The 21,522-nt window shown below is 35.8% G+C and overlaps 1 protein-coding gene across 1 annotated transcript; it reads right to left on the minus strand.

The window, feature by feature from the left end:
• Window positions 1–12,386: 12,386 nt before the first annotated feature.
• LOC131546551 (B-cell receptor CD22-like) lies at window positions 12,387–18,310 on the minus strand. The gene is made up of 7 exons (XM_058786176.1): window positions 18,267–18,310; window positions 14,370–15,014; window positions 13,816–14,079; window positions 13,570–13,669; window positions 13,283–13,358; window positions 12,835–12,989; window positions 12,387–12,645 (listed from the first exon to the last, which is right to left on the minus strand). Exons 1-7 carry the CDS (start codon window positions 18,283–18,285, stop codon window positions 12,582–12,584), a joined length of 1,323 nt encoding a protein of 440 aa, XP_058642159.1. The 5' UTR covers window positions 18,286–18,310; the 3' UTR covers window positions 12,387–12,581.
• Between the last annotated feature and the right edge of the window lie 3,212 nt (window positions 18,311–21,522).

The raw sequence follows: 21,522 nt of genomic DNA on the forward strand, positions 1-21,522 counted from the left end.
CTAATTGTTGGGGCTGTGAGTAGCTACCTTTCCTGTAATCCATCACAATGACAAAATAATTTTTGTGAAAGGTAGCGTAAAAGAGAAAGAGATTGATTTTTTGCTTGATACAGGTGCAGAGTGTACAGTAATTCCTACAAAATTGGCACAAGTTTTAAACATCCCATACAAGAAAACCAAACTTTGTTTAACTGGCGTAATAGGTGAAGATTCTGTTTTGTATGAAACCCCGCCCATAGAGGTACAATTTGGCCCAAAAACTCTGACTACAAAATTGCTATGTGCTCCATTAAATACAGGTGCAATTTTAGGCATGGATCTTCTGAGACAAGTACATCTAACGTTAGACGTGTCCTCAGAATCCGCTAGCATAAAAATTTCCTCAGCACAAGTTTCTACCAATAATGCAATCCCTACTGAGTATGCTTTCTTACAGAATCATCTAATTTGGGCTAAAGACAAGGATGATTGTGGTTTGTTAACAGGTGTAGAACCAGTTAAATTGACGGAAATCCACCTCCGGTCACCAAACAATATCCGATTAATAAGGAAGCTATACAGGAATCAAACCTATTGTAGAAAAGTTGCTGAAGCAAGGAGTGCTAGTTAAAACCAACAGTCCATGTAATTCACCCATATGGCCCATCAAGAAATCAAATGGGACATGGAGACTTACAATAGACTACAGAGTAGCCAATAAACATATTGATAAAATCACCCCCCTAGTGGCAGATCCATCTACAATTTGTAATGGCTTACCATTAGATTGTAAGATTTTTTCAGTAATTGATATGTCTAATGGATTCTTTTCTGTACCGTTGCACTCTGACAGCCAGTCATGGTTAGCTTTCACAGTTGACTATGAACAATACCAGTGGACACGATTGCCACAGGGATTTCAAAACTCCCCAACTATATATCATCAGGCTGTCAGACGTGATTTGTGTGACCCAGAATGTCCAGTCAAACAGTCCACTATGATTCAATGTGTCGATGATATTTTGCTTGCCTCAACAGACCACGAGGTACATCAAATTGAATTGACAGCATTGTTGGACTATTTGCATAAAAAAGGACACAAATGCAGCTTTCACAAAACTCAAATTACTAAAAAGCAAGTCACATTTCTGGGTCAAACAATTGGTGCAGGAAATAGATCCATTACACAGGATCGAGCGGCTTCAGTCAAAGCCATACCTCCGCCTACTACCATTAAAACACTCCGCTCATTTTTAGGAACAGCAGTTTACTGTAGACCTTGGATTGAAGACTATGCCTCGATTGTGCAGCCTCTCTATGAGTTGTTGAAAGGCCATGGTAAAGATTCAGATACTGTTTGTATGGAAGAAATTCATCTCAAAGCTTTTAATGATTTGAAGAGAGCACTATGTCAAGCACCAGCATTAGGAATTGCCCAATCAGATAGACCCTTTGTGCTTTATGTCCATGAACACTTAGGCTTTATGACTGCATGTCTAATGCAAGATCATGGGGGCAGCTTACGCCCAATTCATTACTATTCTGGTAAACTTGACATAGTCGCTCAAGGTATGGGCCCATGCCTCAGAGCAGTACAGGCAGTTCATCTAGCGCTTCAGGCTTCATCAGGAATGGTGTTAGGTCAGAATGTAAATGTAAAATGCCCTCACGCAGTGTCTGCACTAATGAATCAAGCAAAAGTCACTTCTGTCACCTCCTCCCGTTGGGGAAATTGGTTAGCAACTCTCACAGCCCGAACATTGTTATACAGCGTGCACCAGTCACGAACCCATCCTCATGTATGATGTCTGCAATGACTGAAGTTGTGTTAGAGGGTGAAGGTGAAATGACTCATGATTGTGTTACGCTTACATATGCAGCGACAAGTGAAATAGCAGAAACTCCCATAGAGAACGCAGAATTGGAGTTGTTTGTTGATGGTTCAGCTCAAGTTATTGAAGGTAACAGACGAGCAGGATATGCAGTAACTTCCACCACTGAAGTAGTTGCTTCAGGTTGTCTTCCAGATCATTTTTCAGCTCAAGCTGCAGAACTAGTAGCCTTAACAAGAGCATGCACGCTAGCTTCAGGATCAGTTGCAAATATCTACACAGATTCCAGATACGCTTTTGGGGTAATTCATGATTTTGGTGTTATTTGGCAAACCAGACAATTTCTAACTTCTGCTGGATCCCCCATTAAGCATGCTGGATTAGTGAAAGATTTAATGTTTGCCATGAAACTCCCAAAGAAATTAGCGGTGATCAAAGTGAAAGCACACCTCACAACTAATACTACGGAAGCTAAAGGTAATGCTCTTGCTGATGTAGCGGCTAAACAGGCTTGTTTCTATGCAACTGTACAAGTGTGTTCAGGTAGTACAGCACAGAAGACAATTCTACCTCCGGAATCAATCATTGATCTGTATAAAGACGTTCCTCTATATGAAGCATGGACATGGTTAGACAAAGGAGCCACTGTGGATTCATCCGCTGCTGGACCAAAGGGGAAAGTATGTTGCTCCCGAATCACTGTTGCCATATTTAGCTCAACAAATACACAATTTGGGTCACAGTGGTCCAGCAACGATGAATCACAGGTTCTCAAATCAATGGTGGAATCCAAAATTCAGAAACATAGCCACTGAAACAGTCAAGAGATGTGTAACATGTCAGAAAAATAATGAGGTACCAGCAGCCACCACACCAGCAGCACATACCCCAGCTCCACCAGGGCCATTTCGTCACCTGCAAGTTGATTACATATCATTGCCCCCTTGTAAAGGAAAAACTGACGTTTTGGTAGTAATAGACAAATTCTCAAGATGGGTAGAAGCTTATCCAACAGGGCGTGCTACAGCTGCACATACTGCTAAATGTCTTGTTACTGATTTCATTCCCAGATGGGGATTACCAGATTGCATTGACTCAGATCAAGGTACCCACTTCACAGGACAGGTAGTCAAGGAAGTATCTAGAATGTTGAAGATTAAGTGGAACCTTCACTGTCCCTATAGGCCACAAGCATCAGGACAGGTTGAACGATCAAACAGAACAATCAAAACCAGGCTAAGCAAAATGCATCAGGAAGGAGTACCATGGGTTGAAGCACTGCCCGCAGTACTGTGTAGTATGAGAGCGTCACCTAACAGATCAGTAGGACTGAGCCCTCATGAGATTATTACTGGGCGTCCTATGCAGATGCCAGGTGTGATTGATCTTAGAAATGCTGATGTTCACATTGCTTCAGATGCCCTGATCGCTTACTGTGAAAACCTCACAAAGGCAGTACAGAGTGCCAGAGAGAGTTGAGTCGTGTTGGCAGACTCCACTAGAAGGTGGACACACTATCATCCCAGGTCAATGGGTCATGATAAAGTCGTTCAGAAACAAGCCATTAGAGCCTATGGTACGGACCACATCAAGTGATGTTGATTACAGCAGCTGCAGTATTGTGTCAGGGAAGGAAAACTTGGACTCATGTGTCACACTGTAAAGTTGTTCCTCCACCTACAGGGATAGGTTAGGACACATGGACCAGTGAGGAGCCCAGGGAAGAACCGGATGCAACAGGCTTGGGGCCAACCCTGTGGTGAACACACCCTCATAGGCCTTCCCCATCCACTAGTCCACCCTCACCTCACTGTTCTTTAGGTGTCACAGGAATTAAGAAATAGAAAGAAGGAACAACAATAGCAGACGAGATTGAACAGAGGATACAACCCTAATGTTTGTAGTCTTTAGAACAAATACTGCTGTCTTTTGTTTTCTTTCTTCCTCTGTGCAGATACCACTTGATGGCTGTTCCAAGACCCATGCGCACCGAACTCCTCACCTGCGTATGAAGCCACAACCTCTAAAAGACAACGAGACCCACTGCCGAGCCAACTGTCACGGAAGACAGAACAAAGAAAAAATACACAACGCAGAGAATCACATACGAGAACTTCAGTCATCCAGCAACATGATCAAGACATTCTTGATCTTTCAGCAAAATTACACCTGATGGCTGAAGATAATTCTTCATGGTTCGGAAACCTGTTAGTATCAAGTGTTTCATGCAACAAATGACTCACGCCCATCACGAGAAATGACAGTTCAACCAGAAAAGACTATTAAGAACTTCACAGCTGCATGTTTGTTTTCTGTGTCAGCATGCAGTTACAGACAATCAACACAGAACAAGTGCTATGTGCCTGTAACGATCACATGTTACAAGAATGAACTTTTAAGTGTCTAAATTTGTATTTTGTGAGAGTTATTAGAACTCTCAAAGGGGGAATTGTGGGATTACAAATTTATTTAAATGTTTAATTTAGATTCCAATGTAATAGTGTACAAACTGAAGAAGTTATATACATTGTATTTAGCATTTATGGTGAAGATGATGACATCAGATGAACGATTCAAGAGGTCCCTGCCAGTTCCTGTTCTCTTATTGTAAGTCTAATGAGCCAGACGACGGAGACTCTTGCCTTTTGTTTGTAATTGTTTGATGTAATCTTTGGGCAGTTAGGCTGATTGGATTAGGAGTGGTTAAATGGGGCAGGATTCTATACCTGAATACCTCATTTGCATGCTTAAAGGTCGTCACCCAGGTGCTTTGTTTTCACTCCTAAGCACTGCCCCCTAAATGCATGTAAAACTACAATGTATCACTGCTTTTAGTTAGACTTGGATGACTACAGCATCAAGAATGTTCTCTCAATAAAGAGTAACTTCTGTATGAAAGATATCCCAACGTCTCCTGGTCTCTGCTTCGTAGAAGATAAAAGTTCACAACATTGTAAAGCATATTTGTTATAGCAAGAAAACCCAGAAAAATGTGTGATTATGTGCTTTTGATTGATTGTTGATGATATAATCATTATCTACACTCAAAAAAGTGATTTGGTCTAAATTGTTCCAGTGTTCATGTGTTTCCACACTACAGAGTGTTCAAGTAGAACTGAAGCAGTGCTGGAGTTAAGGAGATAATTATGTGACGATTGATCATTAATGGTCCGTGTACCTTCGGATAATTCGTTTTTTTATTTAATATTGAAATCTGAAAAATGAAAAAAACGCCACATTTTTCGTTTTTCATTTGTTCAAACAAAACGAAAAATCAAGAATTCGGCTTCAGTTTTCGTTTTACGCTCAGGGACAGAAAAGGGATAAACTACTTGAATATTCGATCTCTACAAGTGGGCGGAGTGAAACGCCCCTCTCCGCTGATTGGTCAACCAAACATTACAACATAATAATAGTCCTTAAAAATAATAATAGTTCTCTGCTTCTACAGATTCTTAACATGTTTATTTCTGCTACATTTGGTCTCTTTCTCTTCATCAAACAGCCAGATTAACCAATGGCTTGACACAAACCGTGCGAGGCAGAACCTTTCAGTCCTCTGGCACACCGCCTGTTTTATTATATAGCCACCTATCAAAATTTGTGTGCAAAGCAGCGACGCACTGCAGCGCGGGAAAATGTATTGTAGTGAAGCGCAGACCGGTATCAATGTATGTGAACGTACACAGAGTCATAACTTTTGTTTTAGACAATACGCTACGTTTTGGACAATGGAGGAACCTAAATAATATGACAGATATGACAAGATATGACTTTGTGTAATTTACCTTCACATCACATCTATTAGCTATTTTTCTATTTTGAGTTTTATTCACAGAGCACTTTATAGCAAATCATATTGTTATCACGGCATGGGACTATTTGTTCCTCCATGGTGCTGTTTTAGTGAAATGAATTTGACGTCATGATTTGAAGGTGAACTCGGTGCTCACACCTCATGTTTGCGGCTAAATGCAAATTATCATAATTGACGGACAGCTATGCCCTGAAAAGACATCAGCACTCCGGCTGTTGATGTTAATAACGTGTTTTAATGTCGGTAATAATTTCACCACCATCAAGATCTAATATTCTCTCTGAGTTTCCATGTTCCCTTACGAAAATTAGCCATGGTTTTAACAGAATAAATACATTTATAGTGGTCTGCGCTAATACAATCTCCGCTGCAGTGCGTTGTATGGGAAGCCAAACAACCAAAAAATTTGAATTTGAAAATCTGAATCTGATGGTCAAAAAAAAAAAAAAAAAATCTAAATATTGAGAAAATCGCTTTTGTCCAAATGAAGTTCTTAGTATATATTACTAATCAAAATTAAGTTTTGATTTATTTGGGGATTTACAAAATATCTTCATGGATGATCTTTACTTACAGTAATATCCTAATGATTTTGGAATAAAAGAAAAATTGACAATTTTGACCCATACAATGTTGGCTATTGCTGCAAACATACCCTTGCTTTTTGTGGTCCAGAATTTTTATTTTATTTTTATTTTTGGTCTCTAAAGACCAGGGAACATCCAAGGTAATGTTCTTTAACTTTAACAGTGCAATTTTATATAATGGCTACGTTTGTCAGGCTTTTCTCTACGCTACATATTAAATAAATAAATAAATAAAATTTAATTAATTGATTTAAAACAAACTCTTTTCAAAATTGTAAATTGTATGTAAATTCAATATGATGTATTTTGAATTTTGCACTGCATTTATTTTAGGGTTATTAACTTAATACTGATCTTCATTATGTTAACGTGCAGGAAAAATACGAACTTCTTATGTTGGCTGCGCTGTCAGTTCGGTGGCGCTAGCAAACACGTCCTCCCTGCGCTGTAGAGTCGGTCGTGCCCGGTCCATTGAGCCTATGACAGGACAGCGCGCAAACTCTTTAATATCGCACTGTTTCTCCCACTTTTGGGTTGTTTGGCTTCCCATACGTTGCAGTTTTGCCACACAGATTTTAATAGGTGCCCTACTAAAAAAAAAAAAAAAAACAATAGAAGCCCATTAGAAACCATCACAAAATTCCAGTGGTTTACATTAAAATACCATTATGAACCATTAGCTTTTTCCAGTAAAACCATTACAAAATTCCTTTTGTAGTGTGTTTTGGGCATTTTTCAATAGGATTTAACATCCCACCAATAGAATCTATCACATACCAGTAGACACCACTATAGTTTCCATTAACACCAATACAATTCCCATCATAACCATTAAATCCATTACATTTTCTATTGTGTTTTGGGCAGGGTTCTATTGTTTTTTCAGCATGGTTAGCTATAATAAATCAGGCGGCCGTGCCAAAGATGTAGGCTAGTAGGTAGTTGTGTGCAGGTACGAATTAAATTAATATTTATGAGATTTCAGGGTAGGTTGCAGAATTTAAGCCTACACAAAAGAAATCTCTGTCTAGGCTCTGCCTCGGTATTGTTGTGTCAAGCCATTCCTTAATCTGGCTGTTTGTTGAAGAAAGAGATCAAATGTAGTAGAAATAAACACTTTAAGAATACATAGTAGCGGAGGACTTTTATTATGTTTTTATGACTATTATTATGTTGTAATGTTTGAGACCAATCAAAATACTTGTAGAGATCAATATTCAAGTAGTTTATCCCTTTTCTGTCCCTGAAAGTAAAAATGAAAATGAAGCCGAATTCTTGATTTTTCGTTTTGTTTGAACAAATGAAAACGAAAAAGGTGGCGTTTTTTTCATTTTCTTTTCAGATTTCAATATTAAATCAAAAGAATTATGTGACACGGATCATTAATGATGAACACCTGCTGTTATCAAGAAGAATCACAAGGAAAGAGAAACACAAGAACTACAACTGACTTCAGCCACAGCTGAAGATGAAATCAACTGAAAAATAAAGACATTAAATCTCTCAAGATCTGATTAAACAGCACAAACAGCATCAGATTGACTTTATTTCTGTCAGACTTCTAGAGAAGCTCTTATTGAGAATTAACAGAGGTTTAGATGCTTTATTGTTTTGTTTGAAATCACCATCAAAGAGACCAGTGTTTCCTTTTGTTGGGCTCTGGGCTCTTGACCCTTGACATGTTGGTGTTAATATTACACTGGTTGCTTTAATTGTGTGTTTATATAGACACTTGTTTAGCCAGCAAAGCTAAGAGAAAAAATGGCATGTGATCCACCGATCTCATTTCAAGTCCAACATCTGATTGTATGGATGTAGTACTGCTTTAGATTTTTTATATAGCTTCAGATCTAGTAGTCTTGTAAAATCAGATAATTTAAATAATTTACAAATCACTTTGTGCTCAAAAAGTTTTCATCTGTAACAATGCAAAGATCACAGACATCAAGAATCAGCGTATGAATCTCAACAATGGTGACAGTCAACAAAATGCTTCATGTTGCAATGCATGCTGGGTACCAGCATAGTACAAGACTCTCCCATGTATCCCAGCATGCATTGCAGCATGAATAAACAACGCAGCTGAATTGTCTGATTATTTTCTTTTATTCTTACTATTTTATTTTACGTATGCTGTTATAGTTGTGACTTTTAGTAGCTTGTTTTGTGATGTTCAGAGTTTTATCTGAATATTTTCTTGACTGTCACCATTGTTGAGATTCATACACTGATTCTTGATGTCTGTGGTCTTTGTATTGCTACAGATGAAAACTTTATGTGCACAAGGTGATTTGTAAATTATTCAAATTATCTGATATTTACAATACTGCAAGATATGAAGCTACGAAAAAATCTAAAACAGTATAATGTCTATATAATCAGAAATTAGACTTGAAATGAGGTCGTGACCAGTGACAAGATCTACCCACAACTCTTTTTCACTTGGCTTCGCTGGTTAAGCTAAATGTGTTTTAAATGATCACACAATTAAAGCAACCAGTAATATTAACACCAAAATGTCAAGGGTCAAGAGCTCAACAAAAGGAAACACTGGTCTCTTTGATGGTGATTTCAAACAAAACAATAAAGCATCTAAACCTCTGTTAATTCTCAATAAGAGCTTCTCTAGAAGTCTGACAGAAATAAAGTCAATCTGGTCAGTCTGATGCTGTTTAATCAGATCTTGAGAGATTTAATGTCTTTTTTTCAGTTGATTTCATCTTCAGCTGTGGCTGAAGTCAGTTGTAGTTCTTGTGTTTCTCTTTCCTTCGGTGATTCTTCTTGATAACAGCAGGTGTTCATCATTAATGATCAATCATCACATAATTATCTCCTTAACTCCAGCACTGCTTCAATTCTACTTGAACACTCTGTAGTGTGGAAACACATGAACACTGGCGCAAATTAGACCAAATCATTTTTTGAGTGCAGTCTTACTGGCAACCAAAATTGCCAGTAAGTTACTGTAAATTTTACAGCAATTTTTACAGTGCAGGTATGCTATCATCTATGTGACACAATTTAACTACTTTGCTATGTATTTATTTTTACACATCATGGCAAACCAAAGCAACTGAAATTGTTTTTATAAAATAATTTCCTCCTAACAGCAATGAGAAAAAGCTTTAAGGCATAAGAGTTTAAAAAATATATATATATATAATATATATTTTATATATTTTGTAGAAATTCAATTTGTGTGTATGTGTATTTAAACTTTAACTCCCAGAAGGACTGGCCATCTTGATTACATAATAGATCCTTCATAGTTTCATCTTCTGCAACAAAAATAAAAATTTTTGTTTTGTTTTGTTTTGTTTTTTTCATTTAGTAGTTTTGATGACTTGCGTTTTAAACTGAAATACAAAAAAAAAAAAAAACTTACCTCATCTAACACACAACATAACATTCTAATTACTTAACGTTCTGTGATGAAACTTCAGAAACACACATTTTATCATGATATTAAACAATTTCTAAACTGAAATTGTGTTTTATGAAACTCAAAACTGGTCATTTTAAATGGAAAGACTGCAAACCTTGCCTTCCTCACGCCGGTGATTTGTTGAGGGACGTTCGCGCGTTTCTTCTTTTTTACAGAGCATGTTTTAGTATCTCATAATTTTGACTTTTTTATCTCGCAATTCTGACTTTTTCTCGCAATTGCGAGTTTATATCTCGCAATTCTGACTTTTTTTCTCGCAATTCTGACTGTTTGGTTGAGTTTACAGTACAGCAGTTTACTACTAATAAGTTTTGACGGATGACAAAAGAATGTGATTTATAACTATGACTATTATTATGAAAAAGGAAAAAAAAAACAAAAAAAAAACATTTGCACCACAAATCGATCCAGGTTTCTTTCAGATGAGGCTGGGCTTAGTTAGCCACAGTTACTTTAGTATTATTGTAGCAGGTTTATTTATTTTTAGCAATTTACTAAACACGTGAGAAGTACGCAATATTAACTGCCCAGTCTTAGATTCAAAAGAAGACTGAAATCACTGAAGTGTTTGTACCTTTTTATTAGCGCATGAAATATGGCAATACATTCTGTACAGAGAGTTTTCCCACAGCTGAGCAGATGTCACAGCTCTCACCTTGATCACTATGTCTGACATATCTTCATGTTCCTGCAGTGCTCTGGGGTTGATTATGTATTTTGCATTGTAAAAAAGTAGAAAGCTTATGTTTTACTTTACTTGAACTGCATCTTGAATGAAAAGTAAAATGTCAAAACACACACACATATATACACAGCAAAAAGCCTACTATTAAATTAACTCTCCCGGGAGTTTATTTGAGTACACACTGAAGAGTGTTAAAATTAAAACAGAAGAGTGTCAAATTAACACTGAAGCAGAGTTACAGTTAATGAGATAATTAGGTGATTAATTAAGTGATGATTGACCATTATTGAAGACATCTGATGTTAACAAGCAGAATCACCAAAGAAGAAAATTAAAATTTTTATGTCACCATTTTAGTGGTCGGTGTTTGCAATAGTTGACCCTTAAATTTGTAATATTAGACTTTGTTTGGTTGCTGTGGGTTGCTTTGTGGTGCAAATGTTTTTTGTTCATTATCATCATCATAATAATAATAATAATATAAAAGAAGCTTGGTCATAGTTTTAACCCACATTCTCTTGTCATCTGTCAAAGCTTCTTGGTAGTAGACTGCTGTACTGTAAACTCAACCACTAGGGGAAGCTGAACCTGCCAAGCGCTTGAGAGCTGGATTTGTAACTTGCTGACTAAATAATGGTCAATCATCACTCAATTAATTACCTAATTATCTCATTTAACTTTAACTCTGATTCAGTGTTAATTTGACACACTTGTGTGTACTCAAATAAACTCCCAGGAGAGTTCATTTAACACTGGGCTTTGTTGTGTGTATATATATATATATATATATATATATATATATATATATATATATAAATAAATAAATATAAAGGATCTATGATCAGAGGCCTGTTCCATAAAACTAGTTTACCAAATAAGCCAGGCTTATTTCGGTAATTCTGACTTATTTTCACTTGATTTGGTTTCTGAAAGCAAAATTACCATAGCTCAAACTCAGTCACTGTGGCAACTTATGCTGGCAAACTAACCTGGTCAGGAGCAGGCTAACTGTCAGGCTAAGCTGAGCTCCTCTAACACTGACCAATAGGAACGCATAGATATTACCACCGACTCTCTCACATACAATTAGTTGACTTTATTATTAGTCCAAAAATAAAAGTATACAGAAAATACACCTTAAATAATAAAATAAATAAAAAATAGGCTACAACCAACTGTATTTAATGTATTGTGCCCAAAATAGGCTAATGACATTTTAACATAGTTGCTTGCTACTTGCGTATTTAGTTGATCAGCAGTTTCTAGCCATGCAGCCTTTCTCTCTGAATTTATGACAGCTGCACCTTTTATGGTTATTAGAACATTAAAACATTGCAATCTAAAATGGCTCTTTAAAGCATTAAAAATTACATTAAAATCACTGAATTAAAAATTAAAATAAATAATAGAAATCAGACTACATTTTAACTGATAAAAGGAACACACATTTAAGTCATTTGAGCTAGTATGGCTGTATTAGCCATCTTACATTTGATTTATGGTTACTGCTATCATAAAAAATACACTTATAAGGATTAAAATTCTATGTGTCACATTTAATGTCCAACAACAAATATTTTAGCAGAATGTATATTGCATTCGGAATTCTATTCTGCTTCGCCTGTGTAGTGCATCAGCAGCGCCTTGCATAAGCCTCGCCCACTCCTGACGGCAAAATGGATATATTTGCATGACTTTCTAACATTTACAGATGAAAAATATACCTGTGACGTGTCAGATATACACTGAGGAAAACATAACGTCTCAAATGCATTAAACAGCACAGATATTGCTGTTTGCCATGGTGGATTGATTTGATTCATGATCGACATTAAGGGCTGTTTAAGAATAAGCGTGCACATCAAATTATCCTGACTCATTGAACCTGGATCGAATTAGTGAGATTGCGTGAATTTAAATTGTCGTTTATGAAACCGCTTTAGTCCCGATTTGATTTGTTAGGCTATTTCAAGTCAGGTTTTGGACTTTAATCCCCGCTTTTCTTAGCGTCTTTTATGGAACAGGCCCCTGATGGCACAAGGACCAAACTCTGTGTTTGTTTATTTAGTTGACTTTGGTTTACAAGGGCTGCAGTGCATTTAACTAAAGCAGATGTTTAATAATGCACACTCAAAAAATAAATAAACATGATTAAATAAAATGCAAACACTAAAGCAAGAAAGTTAGTTCTTATTATGGTCTGATTTAGATGATTTTTCAAGACTCAATTGCATAGTTAAGTAGATATTTTGATGCTGCTGTAAATCACAGACAAATCATTCTCTTGACCCGCCGTAGATCTGTAAACAGAAAACATGTGATCAACACATGGCATACAACTGAAGTAGAAAAGATGTTTTAGAACTGCTGTGCAAGGACTGGCTTTTAATGTCTGTAGAAACTGAACTTAACAGCATAAACTGGGGTCTTATTTTAAATAAAAGCCACACAAGGTCATAAAGGTGAAGACAGAAATAATAATGTCTCACTTGGCTTCAGTAGCAGGTTTGTGAACTGTAACGCTGGCGTACTGGATCTCATCCTCTTCAGGTTTATTTGTGTCTTTATTTTTGTTGTGATACGGGACAGAAGCATAGAGTATCTTGTCATCATCTCCAGATTCAGAGGCATTTCCTGCAGATGTCTGCAATACAGTGATAATAACATTTATTTTAACTTCTTTTGTGAATTTAAATAAATACAATATATATATATATATATATATATATATATATATATATATATTAAAACAAAATCAGCTCCCCACATCTGAAAAGTTTTAAAAGTGTCATAATATGTGGCATATCAATTCACATGCAGGCCAATGAAATGTCTGCCACATTATTATTCTTGCAATTATATATTTTATTATTATTATTAATGTAAGATTTAATATTTCTGTGTTTCAGAAATAATGGCATCAGTGATCAGCCTTACCTTTTTTGGCTCAATGTCCTGAGAGCCATTTAAATGATTGTCAGTGTCCTGAGAATCATTGTTTTTTATCTTCTTCCTGTTTTTATCAAAGTTTGATACAGTACATTTAACTTAAAACTTAAAACTGAAACTGTTCTTGCTGCAATTTGATAAATATTTACATTGAAATATCTGTGGCTAAATAAATAAATTTACAATGTCACCATATTTTTCTAATATTCTCTGCTCAGAACTGAAATTATCTGCAAGACAAATTCAGGTTTTTAGGATTTGTCGACCTCGCTGACCTTTTGTGCACAATGATGACGACGATGATGAGAAGCAGGAGCCCAAATCCAGCTGCAATAATGGCAAACAAACCAATGATATACAGGATATTCCAAGCATCTAAAAGGAAAGGAAATGACAAGAATATTTGTTTTTATTAAAGTTTTTAAACATAGGGATGATAGATGTAGTTTGGGAGTGGATAGACTTCACCCTTAATACATTTAAACATGATCAGCACAGGAGTGTCTGTTTATAGTGAATACCTTTAAGAGAGACTAAAACAGATGCTGATCTCTGAGATCCATATTGATTCTGAGCCTCACAATAGTAGCGTCCACTGTGACTGGAGTTAAAGCTGGAGATGATGAAACTCTGTCCAGATCCAACAGCTGAGGTTTGATTCTCCTTAAACCAGCTGAAGTTCAGAGCAGGAGGGTTTGAGTCACTGCTGCAGCTCAGAGTCACTGAATCTCCCTTCACTATTTCACCAGACGCACTGATGGACACCGAGACGCTCTTTGGAGGATCTAAAAGTTTAATGATTATTTGGAGTAATTTCTGTTCAGAAATCAGTTCAAGATACCAGTATTGGCCACAAAACAAAGGTTTGGAATTAGATTTTAATAAATGAATGAATGTAAGCGTAAGTCAAAATACATGACCAACTTTGAATGGCTGTCAATGGACAAAGATGCTGTTGTCAGGCAGATGGTGTAGTTACAGCATTGACCAGCAGTAGGCTGAAGGGTCCACACTGATCAGCCAAACCTTTCAGCCATCGGTCTGACAGGCAGAGAGTGAATAAGTATCTACTCACACAGGACAGTGATGTTGACAGCAGGAGAGGGCAGATGTTGATGTCCTCTGACGGCGCAGCTGTAACGGCCAGAATCACTGCGCTCTGACTGAAGCTGGAGTGTTTCGCTCTGGATCTTTAAAGCCTGTCCATTTTTGTACCAGATGAATCCGTCTGTCAGACTGCATGTGGTTTCACAGGTCAGATTGACTCTTTCTTTCTCCAGCACCAGCTGCGGTGCCTTTACCTGAAGAGCTGGAGAAACACATCTGTCTAACCAGGACCAAGAAATTAAATTATTAACAGAAATGAAGGAGTGAAGTGGATTACCAGAAACTTTAAGCTGAATTCCTGGTTGACCAAACCATTTTTGTCCTTCAGTATTAGTTATTAATCTGAAACAATACTCGCTCACATCATTTTCAGTGATGTTGTGCAGTCTGAGGACAGCAGTTTGGTTTTGTCTCTGTTCAATGTATTCAACCCTGTCTTTATACTCAGGATATTCTTTTAAACTTTTCATATCCGATCTCTTTATCCAGAATGTATCAATCAATTTATACTGCTGAGGGTATGTATACGAGCATGACATGTTTACTGTGGATCCTTTAGGAGCACATATTGATTCAGTTTCATAAATCACATTCCAGTTTTCTCCAAAAACTCCTGCAACACAAAACACAGAGCAGCAAAGCTTGAATTATTTGCACATATAGCTAAATAATATTAATCATTCATTGCTGTAGAGATAACATGCACACAGTGTGAAAAGTACACTTTAAAAAATTGCTGTAAAAAAAACGGCCATATTCTGACAGTAACATCCTGTTTTTTTTTCATTACAACAGTAAAATCCCGTAAAAAACAATGAATTCTGGGTAATATTTGTTGTTTTCGAGAAAGTATAGCCTTCTGCAGTCCTGTGAAGTAACAGCGCTCAGAGTCGACACTCAGAGGCTATGTTTCAAATCACACCCTACACCCTCATTCACTATTCCCTACATGAGTTTACTAATATAGTCCACCTGACAGAGAGAATGAACACTAATGAGTGAATTCAGCCAATGATGAACAGCTGCTGTGAACAAGCAGAATCACTGGAGAAAAGAGAAAAATGAAACTACAACTGACTTCAGACACAGCCTTAGATGAAATCAACTGAAATAAAACAGCAGAGGATGTTTAAACAACTCCACAAACAGCATCACCAGCTTCACACATTACAGTCTGACTTTATTTCTGCCATATATCTACAAAATTACTTGAGAATTAATTAGACATTTAGATGCTTTATTGAAAACGTTTCACTTGACCTCACCATCATGGCGACCAGCGTTTGCTTTAGTTGGGCTCTTGACCCTTGACTTTGTAACGCTAGATTGTTTTTTTGTTGTTGTTGTTGCTATAACGGTGTTTGTAAAACACCTTTGTTATAGCAACGAAAGCCAAAGCAAAAAAATTGTAAGAAATGTTTTTGGATTGTAATCATCATGAAACGGTGTCACTCATTTCAGTCAGTCTTTAACGAAGTGGTGTGTTTTTTTTTTGGTTTGTTTCAAGTTATGATATGTGCTATATGACACTGCGAAATAACAATCGATTATGACAAACTAAAACTTCTGGTGCACAAAACCTTCAGTAAAATGACATAATTCAGACACATACAGACATCAAGAATCAACATATGAATCTCAACAATGGTGAGTCAAAAGCTTCATGCTGCAATGCATGCTGGGTACCAGTACAGTACAAAACTCATCCATGACTCCCAGCATGCATTGCGACATGAATAAATTATGCCACTGAATTGTCCACTTATTTTCTCTAATTCTTTCAATGTACTTTTATAATTGCTTTTGTTTTTGTGTTGAGTTTTAGTAGCATGTTTTGTGATGTTCAGAGTTGATCTGTTTATTTATTTTGGTTGATAGTCACCATTGTTGAGATTCATACGCTGATTCTTGATGTGTGTGTTTCATAGCACTTTAGAGTTTTTTTTTTTTTTTTTTGTCAGTACTCTTTTTAAGGATCTTACATAAACTAGCGTAAAAGAATGAACAGGCTGTTGTTAAATCACTTCAGTAACAGAAAAGACACTGGAACAAATCAGTGAATATGGTGTTTAATAATGGTTATGTCATTAGCAAAACATAACTAACAATATTACAGTTTCCGCTTTGGTTCTTTTTACCATAATAAACATGTTTTAAAACACGTGTACAACAACCAAAGAAAAGTTGATTTTAAAAAGTCAAGGGTCAAGAGCCCAACTAAAGCTAACACTGATCTCCATCATGGTACTTTATATAATAATAATAATAAAAACTTGCATTTCTCTGAACGTCTGACAGAAATAGCATCAGTCTGGTTAGTAATGTGTGAAGTAATGCTGTTTTGGGAGTTCAGATCTTGAGATATTTAATGTCTTCTTTATTTCAGTTGATTTCATCTAAGGCTGTGGCTGAAGTCAGTTGTAGTTCTTGTGTTTCACTTTCTTCAGTGATGCTGCTTGTTAACAGCAGCTGTTCATCACTAATCCACAATCATCATTTAATTAATCGCATAATTATCTCATTAACTTCAGCACTGATTCAGTGTTACTCTAACACTCTGTAGTGGGCACACATTATAAGTGTTCATTTAAAACTGAGGATTTTGTTGTGGGGTTTAAAGGGTTAAAGATGTAAGAAGAGAAAAAAACAGCATGAAATGTAATTTAACAGCAATAAACTGTAATTAATTTATGGCAATAAACTGTAGAAAAACAGTTACTTACTGCACTGTAAAAAAATGCTGTAAAATTTACAGTAACCTACTGGCAATTTTGGTTGCCAGTAAGACTGTAAATTTACAAGAGTACTGTAAATCAATAATTACAATTGTACTGTAAAAATACAGCAAACTCTTGCATGCTGTAAAATTGTTGTGATGGTGTAAACATTTGGTAAACTTATTTCATTTGATTCTACTAAGAAGGAACATTTCTTAATATAAAACTGCAAACACTTAATTTATAGTAGTAAAGTCACTAAAAACATGACTTTAACTCAAATGTTGTAGTTTATCATCAGCTATAGCACACATGCATGTGGTAAAGCACTTAACAAAGAGATCATCACTGTATCAGCAACTCTACAGTTACTGTCTTTAAATAAAGCAGCAGAACATCAGTGTTTGTGGCTCATCATTGACTGATGCACATGCTCTACTCTCCACCACAATGGTGATCCACAAAACTAAATTAAACTAATAGATCTCTCTTGTGCAAAATAATGGTAACACTTTACAATAACAGTACATGAATTATCATGTACTAATACCTTAATTAATAATTACTTGACTATGAACTAATGAAGAGTTAAGACATGTATTAATCAAGAACTAATGAAGAACTAACTTAACTACGACATGAGTCATATGAATTACCTCATGAATAACACCACCTTAATTACATGTTAGTTCCTGCATGTTAGTTAATGTATTAATTAACACTTTGGGGTAAACTAAATCAAACATGCTCTAGAAGAAAGATTCATGAAAATGGCACACTGCAAAATTGTTTATAAATTTTCCACCTGCAGCTATGTTACAAACATCAGTGAATGACAGTGGATTTCTTACAATATTTACGTTTAACCTAACTCATCCAACGCACAATGATGCATTCATAATTAAAAACAACTTCATCTCATCCTGTTTTGAGTGATTCCACTGCTGCCCTCCTACAATAATGTATTCATTAAGCAGATGTGATTTTCCAAATTAAAATCAGTGTTAGCATAGAGATGATGGTTATGTTATGGATTGGTTTACTGTCTTTATATCATAATAATGCACTGAAATCAGACGTTTGTCTTTGTGTTCTTGCTCTTCTTTTGGGCCACTATTGCCCCTTCAAAATGTTAACCTTCCTCCTACCGTTCAGTTCCTTCTTCATCCAAATGCAGCCACATGACCTCTGCTCTTCCACTTTTTTACAAACCACCAAAAAACACCAAATATCTGATTTAGATGAGCTGAATATGTATAAAACATGTGTAATTGATAACTTTTAAAGATGTGCCCTCAAGACAAGTCATGACATGATACATTGACAACTCATGAATTCATGTTAAGTTATAAGTAATTAATGATGAGTTAATGATATTGCCCCAAGTAAAGTCATGACATTATGATACATTAACAAGGCATGAATTAATGTTAAGTTCATGATGAGTTAGTAATATTGTTTTTATTTCATTAAGATATTCTTATTAATGCATTTTTATCATTTATCAATAAGTGATTTAGACTTTTAGACCTCTTAACCTACCTCCAAACCTAAACATTTTATAAACATGCAAGAAAATAACCATTTTAGTAACAACAATATAGCATTAAAAGTTTTTATAATCGCTAATCCCACTCCTACATCTACACCTAAACATAGCTATTTCTGTACAGTAGAAGAAAAACATGACAGACAGATAAATGCAATTACAATCATTTATTTACAATAGTCTAACCTTGAGGTCATAAACGCATGAATTAGTATTTCTGCATTTGACGTTGAGAGCATAGGTCGCAATTTAGTTTTGAGATGGAAAAACGCAGTTTTACAGATGCTAGAAACATGGCTTTCAAATGAAAGATTGATATCTTCATTTGAGCAGAATTTATGTTGTTAATCGCTGAAAATATTATCCAGATTATTTTCCTGATCCTCTCCCTCTCAGTGAACTCGTGAAAGCGTGGGCGTGCAAGCATCATTCAAATACACACCTCACCAGAAACACGGCATGTCGCAATCTGTGACGAAGCCAGGCGAGAGCCAATGAGCGTTCGATTATCCTGCCGTAAAATCTGTCGTTTGAAACGGCAACATTTGAATTTGTAACGAACGCGTCAGTCAGCGCGGGCTTTGCTGTTTATGGTCGCTGGACTCGCTGCTCGGGATGGAGATGAAGATCGTCGAATAAAGGCTTGGATTTGGGTCTGTTCCTCGCAGTCGTATGGATTCTGAAGATCTGGATTACAGCGCACGAATAAAATTGTTTCATTTCGTAATTATGTTGCGGTTTTGGTGTTTTTTTTTATAGTTCTATTGTCAGTCACAGCATGTTGGAGATTACGCCTTTTGTGGCCCATGACAAACAAAGTAAACATTTCATGACAAGTAAAGGTTAAACCATTTAAAATGTTATTTATTTTAAGGTTTAAAGTTAAGTCTTGTTTAACTTGTAGTCCTATTATTGGAAACGATCGAGCCGGCAGCAGAAATCACACAATAAAACGAAATGTTATCATTTCAATATTACTAACTCATCATTAACTTAACATTAATTCATGACTTGTTAATGGATCATAATGGCATGACTTTACTTGGGGGGGCACAATATCATTAACTCATTAATTACTTATAACTTAACATTAATTCATGACTTGTTAATGTATCATAATGTCATGACTTTACTTGGGGGGGCACAATATCATTAACTCGTCATTAACTTAACATTAATTCATGCCTTGTTAATGTATCATGATGTCATGACTTTACTTGGGGGGGGCACAATATCATTAACTCATCATTAATTACTTATAACTTAACATGAATTCATGACTTGTTAATGGATCATAATGGCATGACTTTACTTGGGGGGGCACAATATCATTAACTCATTAATTACTTATAACTTAACATTAATTCATGAGTTGTCAATGTATCATGTCATGACTTGTCTTGGAGGGCACATCTTTAAAAAGTTATCAATTACACATGTTTTATACATATTCAGCTCATCTAAATCAGATATTTGGTGTTTTTTGGTGGTTTGTAAAAAAGTGGAAGAGCAGAGGTCATGTGGCTGCATTTGGATGGAGAAGGAACTGAACGGTAGGAGGAAGGTTAACATTTTGAAGGGGCAATAGTGGCCCAAAAGAAGAGCAAGAACTCAAGACAAACGTCTGATTTCAGTGCATTATTATGATATAAAGACAGTAAACCAATCCATAACATAACCATCATCTCTATGCTAACACTGATTTTAATTTGGAAAATCGCATCTGTTTAATGAATACGTTATTGTAGGAGGGCAGCAGTGGAATCACTCCAAACAGGATGAGATGAAGTTGTTTTTAATTATGAATGCATCATTGTGCGTTGGATGAGTTAGGTTAAACGTAAATATTGTAAGAAATCCACTGTCATTCACTGATGTTTGTAACATAGCTGCAGTTGGAAAATTTATAAACAATTTTGCAGTGTGCCATTTTCATGAATCTTTCTTCTAGAGCATGTTTGATTTAGTTTACCCCAAAGTGTTAATTAATACATTAACTAACATGCAGGAACTAACATGTAATTAAGGTGGTGTTATTCATGAGGTAATTCATATGACTCATGTCGTAGTTAAGTTAGTTCTTCATTAGTTCTTGATTAATACATGTCTTAACTCTTTATTAGTTCATAGTCAAGTAATTATTAATTAAGGTATTAGTACATGATAATTCATGTACTGTTATTGTAAAGTGTTACCAAAATAATACAGTTCAGTTAAATATTTACTCTCCTTATAGATAACACCTGCTGTTAACAAGCAGAATCACTGAATGAAAGAGAAACAACTGTCTTCAGTCACAGCCTTAGATGAACTCAACTGAAATACAAGACATCATTAAATCTCTGAAGATCTGATTAAACAACTCCACAAACAGCATTACCAGCTTCACACATTACAATTTGACTTCATTTCTGTCATATGTCTATAAAAATTATTTGATAATTAACAGAAGTTTTGTTGTTTTATTGAAAACGTTTAGTTTGAGCTCACCATTGTGGCGATCAGGGTTTGCTTTAGTTGGGCTCTTTGTGATGATCTCTTTGTTAAGTGCTTTACCACATGCATGTGTGCTATAGCTGATGATAAACTGCAACGATTTGAGTTAAAGTCATGTTTTTAGTAACTTTACTATTATAAATTAAGTGTTTGCTGTTTTATATTAAGAAACGTTCCTTCTTAGTATAGTCAAATGAAATAAGTTTACCAAATGTTTACAACATCTCAACAATTTTACAGCATGCAAGAGTTTGCTGTATTTTTACAGTATAATTGTAATTGTTGATTTACAGTACTCTTGTAAATTTACAGTCTTACTGGCAACCAAAATTGCCAGTAAGTTACTGTAAATTTTACAG

The sequence above is a fragment of the Onychostoma macrolepis genome, chromosome 01, assembly GCF_012432095.1.
Source record: "Onychostoma macrolepis isolate SWU-2019 chromosome 01, ASM1243209v1, whole genome shotgun sequence".
Taxonomy (NCBI): Eukaryota; Metazoa; Chordata; class Actinopteri; order Cypriniformes; family Cyprinidae; genus Onychostoma; species Onychostoma macrolepis.